At 32.9% G+C, this 4,842-nt stretch overlaps 1 protein-coding gene across 1 annotated transcript in view; it reads right to left on the bottom strand.

The window, feature by feature from the left end:
* LOC106460907 (zwei Ig domain protein zig-8-like) overlaps nt 1-4,842 on the bottom strand; it is a 106,520-nt gene that overhangs the window by 49,242 nt on the left and 52,436 nt on the right. The window contains exon 2 of the mRNA XM_022387713.1: nt 2,868-3,079. Within this exon, the coding sequence (XP_022243421.1) occupies nt 2,868-3,079 (212 nt within the window). The remainder of the gene's footprint in view (nt 1-2,867; nt 3,080-4,842) is intronic.

Below are 4,842 nucleotides of genomic sequence, written 5' to 3'. Positions count from 1 at the left end.
AGCACTATAAAGAAAGTACTTCAGTGACTGTTAAACCTCCTATTACAGAAGAACTGTAAAAAAGTACTTCAGTGACTGTTAAACCTCCTATTACAGAAGAACTATAAAAAAGGTACTTCAGTAACTGTTAAATCTCCTGTTAACAGAAGCACTATAAAGAAAGTACTTCAGTGACTGTTAAACCTCCTATTACAGAAGAAATATAAAGAAGGTACTTCAGTAACTGTTAAATCTCCTGTTAACAGAAGCACTATAAAGAAAGTACTTCAGTGACTGTTAAACCTCCTATTACAGAAGAACTGTAAAGAAGGACTTCCGTGACTATTAAATGTCCTGTCAACAGAAACACTATAAAGAACGTACTTCAGTGACTGTTAAATCTCCTGTTGACAGTAACACTATAAGACGGCACTTCAGTGACAGTTAAACCTCCTGCTACAGAAGAACTATAAAGAAGGACTTCAGTAACTGTTAAATCTTCTGTTGACAGTAGCACTATGAAGAAGATACTTCAGTGACTATTAAATCTTCTGATTACAGTAGCACTCTATAAAGAAGGTACTTCAGTGACTGTTAATTCTTCTGTTCTTACACAACATGTCGCAAACTTTACTAGCGTATTAGATCTTTTATTGAGTTTTTGATAACAGTTATGATGATAATGAGAACAATCATTGTGATGTTGATGAAATTGAGCAGCACTCAAAAATGATAAAATTTCTGTTTGTAGAGGATGTGAAATTGCCGTCAACTAGTAGTATCAAAATGTAGTTGTTATTATCAAAATTGACGGCTGATGTAATCCCGGCTTTTAACTCAAAACTTTTAAATCAAACGTTATTGTTACAGCTGTTAAAATGAAACGATCAGAAACGTATTTCTAGATAAGCAAGAAAAAGTGTAATTAACGTTAGAAAAATATGAAAGACTAATTTTCGCTATTTAGATGTGAAGTAAAAATTGAGGTACAATAATTCGAAAGACACTTTTAATTTGAAAGTTTTTCTTGAAACTACATCAATTTTTGTGTTTTTCTTTTATAAGTATTTTAAGTGTTGACACATTCCATTTTAGTTTAACTCAAATTTGGTAAGCTAATGCTAGTCGGTAAAAAATTCTGGAGATAGGTTTTTTTCGGTTTCCTTTTTGGAGTAAAGTCATTGACCAAAAAAAAAAGACGACAATTTAGCCTATTTTTGGCTTCAGTAGACTACAGGCTACTCCAAATCGATGAACCGAAATTGCTGACGACTGCCTATAGATTGTCGGAAAAATTGCTATTCTAGCTCAAAATGGAATCTTTATCTTGCAAGAGTAAAAGTCCTAGATGTTCAAAATGCTTAATTTGCTCTCGTTGTGGTTGTGAATGTGATGGATTATCAATTCATGCTAAATTGAATCGGATACTTTGGGGAAATCAGCCAACAAGTGTATTGACCAGTGCAACACACGGTAGAATAAATGACCACGGCCATATTAGAATGTTGTGAATAACAATTATGAAGCTGAACAGAATGAAAATGAAGATATGGATATGATTGATAATGGCGTTTTGTCTATAATTGAAGATAGTGATGATGGAGGTGACGATGGCAAAGAAAGCGAAGACTTCATGAAAGAATGTAAAAATATAATATGATATCAGAGAAGTTTCGGAATAGTTGATTATTTAACGAGAAATTTACTGAGTCGAAAATCATGTGAAAGTGAATTCTTTATTTCTATTGATAAACAAGTAGTTTAATTACCGTCAGCATTTCAGTACTAAAGAAAATATGTGCTATTATCTTTCCCAATGATGCATACCAACTGTTGCTTAACATTGGAAACAAACTGTAAAAGATAAAGGAGAAACTAAATAAATTATATCCAGTAACATGTTAAATATATATATATATATAAATACAAAAAAAACATTCGCTGCATTCTATCCGTTGAAAGGTTTTATCAGCTCCATTGGATGCTTCTCTACAAAATGATGTTTTCTGTTTGTGTAAAACCATTATCAAAACCTAATAGACTACCTGATGTTTTAGCTTCAAACAGTGTCTGGATTAGACTGTTTACATTTGCAGTGCTAGTTATATTCATTGTTACACCAATCTTTATGCAAATATATCTTCATCTATACCTAATATTTTGTTCTAAAAATATACGCGAAATCCTTAATATTAGAACTTTCTTTTAGTATCATTTCTGCTATCCAATTCCAAGATCGATTTTTAATGATGCTACTTGTGGTACAAAATTTGCCTCTAGGACAAGTGTTAATATTTCGATATTGGTAAAGCTGTAGAATATAATATGAAACTTAATTTAAGCTTTTCACTGCATTTTGAAGAAATGACACTCTGTATATTGCTTTTAAATTGGTGTTATAAAGCTAGAATTATTATTTTACAACGAAAACTCCCCCTCCCCAGTTGAACAACAGTACGTTCACGGACTATTTTTTTAGAAGAGGTTTGATTCCACACTGTGGACACAACAGATAGCCCAATGTGGCTTTGCTCTAAAGCAAGCAAACACAGAATCACTACGAAAAATATATCATTGTAATTTATATTATATCAGTTTACTTCTTAATAACCACGTAGTTTCACTAACAAAATAAACTAAGTTTTTATGCCTCTCAATGTCACAGCAGTATGTCTGCGGAATTACATCGCTAGAAACCGGGTTTCGATACCCGTGATGGGCAGAGCACAGATAGCCGTTTGTGTCGCTTTGTGCTTAACTACTAACAAACTACTCCAACTAAGCGTGTATAATAAATCTCTTTGATCTAAGTATATCTGATTGTTATTATATTAAAACGAATGTTTAAACAAAAATAACTGAACAAATTAGGAATGAAAAAGGATTACCGTCTTGTCTCCTAAGTTATGAACGATACAGTGAAGAAACGCAGTTTGTCCACGCTGAACTGATACACTTCTAGCTGTGCTGTTATCAAATACAGGAAGCATATACTGCTCGACGTCCCAGTGTTCTCCAATATTCTCTTCCTCGGGTAAAAGTGTTTTCTTAATCACTGAAGCATCGGTTGACAGAACGTTCTGGTGAGATCCCTTCGTTCCTAGAACAAGTCACGAAAGAATGGTAGTCATTGATTAGAAAGTAATGCAAACATGATGTTATAAGTCATTATATAAATTTTGCGAATATATTTGCGTATATATCTCTCAAGAGGATTCTTTCTCTTTCACCATGATTGATCTAGGAAATTAAAGAATATTGCGTCGTGAACTGCCAAGCGGTCGTTGTGGTGTCTCGACAAAAGTAAGCTGGAATCGTATAAATAACACTGGAAATTGAAAATTAATATTTGATATTGCAAAATGTTTGGAAATATACGGTTAGAATATTTTATTTACAAAATCTATATGAATAGATTTTTGTCAGCATGAAATAGTTCAAACGTATATTCGGTTTCTGAGTGACAACATACAAACTCCAAATTTCTATAAAAATGAGAGATATATACTTAATTTTCTTATTAGGAGTTTCCAAACTGGAGGCCCCAGAAAAGTGTCAAGAGTGCTATATAAAATACAAAATTCTATTAATGTACGCAGAATCTATTGGGTGGAGAGATCAGTCAGTAGGCGGCATGTTCTATGTCATTATTCCTCTTGATCGAAAAAAAACACTAAATGTTTCACATTTCCATTTTGGTTAGTATTAAAATAATGAAAAGAAACTTTCACTTACTTTTGTTGAATAACTTAAACTTCTGAGGACAAGTTGCGTTAATTTAATTATAAGGGGCCATTGGTATTTGGAGACTATTGAGTTTTTGTTTATTAATTAAAACAGATTCTTAATCTTTTTTTAGAGAAAATTTCCAAAATACACCTGAACGCTATCGTTTTCTAAGATATACTTAAACTTTGTCATGTTATCCAAGATATACCTTACTTGTAGTATATTACCACCACATGTTTTTACAATAAAGTAACAAACACCTAATAGGTACAGTTCCTAAGATATATACATATTCGTTAGTAATGTTTGTGTTATTTCAACGCAAAACCGCACATTAGGCTACCTGCGCTACGACCACCTCCCAAATCAAGCCCAACACTTTAGATTGTTAAACACTCAAGCTTACAGCTTAGATACTGGTGGAATAATTTGTAAATACAGGGTGTCCCAAAATAAAGAGGCCTCATGTGATTCATTGCATATTGAAATAGATAATGAAAAGTTTAAATGAGATGACTGTTACATTAACGGATTATTATTAGTGAAGCCCATATTGCTAATGAGAACTTACTAACTTACTAATCATTTCTTTTTGGCATTTGTTTGCTTGTAATTAAGAACAAAGCTACGCAAAGGGCCATCTGTCTTTTGCCCACCATGGGTATCAAAAGCCGGTTTCTGTTATAAGCGCCCCCCCCCCCCGTGGCACAGCGGTATGTCTGCGCACTTACAACGCTAGAAACTGAGTTTCGATACCCGTGGTGGGCAGAGCACAGTTAACCCTTATGTAGCTTTGTGCATAATTAAAAACAAAACAAAACAAACTGTTGTAAGTCCGCAGACATACCGCTGTGCCACTAGGGTTAGCATCTCTTTCAAAAATACTCAAAAGTGGTTTAATGAAAAGTGATTGTAATGGTTAATAAAACTCATGGTTTAATGAAAAGTGATTGTAATGGTTAATAAAACTCATGGTTTAATGAAAAGTGATTGTAATGGTTAATAAAACTCATGGTTTAATGAAAAGTAATTGTAATGGTTAATAAAACTCATGGTTTAATGAAAAGTGATTGTCATGGTTAATAAAACTCATAGTTTAATGAAAAGTGATTGTAATGATTAATAAAACTCATG

This window comes from Limulus polyphemus, unplaced genomic scaffold (genome assembly GCF_000517525.1).
Source record: "Limulus polyphemus unplaced genomic scaffold, Limulus_polyphemus-2.1.2 Scaffold859, whole genome shotgun sequence".
Taxonomy (NCBI): domain Eukaryota; kingdom Metazoa; phylum Arthropoda; class Merostomata; order Xiphosura; family Limulidae; genus Limulus; species Limulus polyphemus.
Note: the sequence above shows the minus strand (reverse complement) of the source record. Positions and strands in the feature narration are given on the sequence as shown.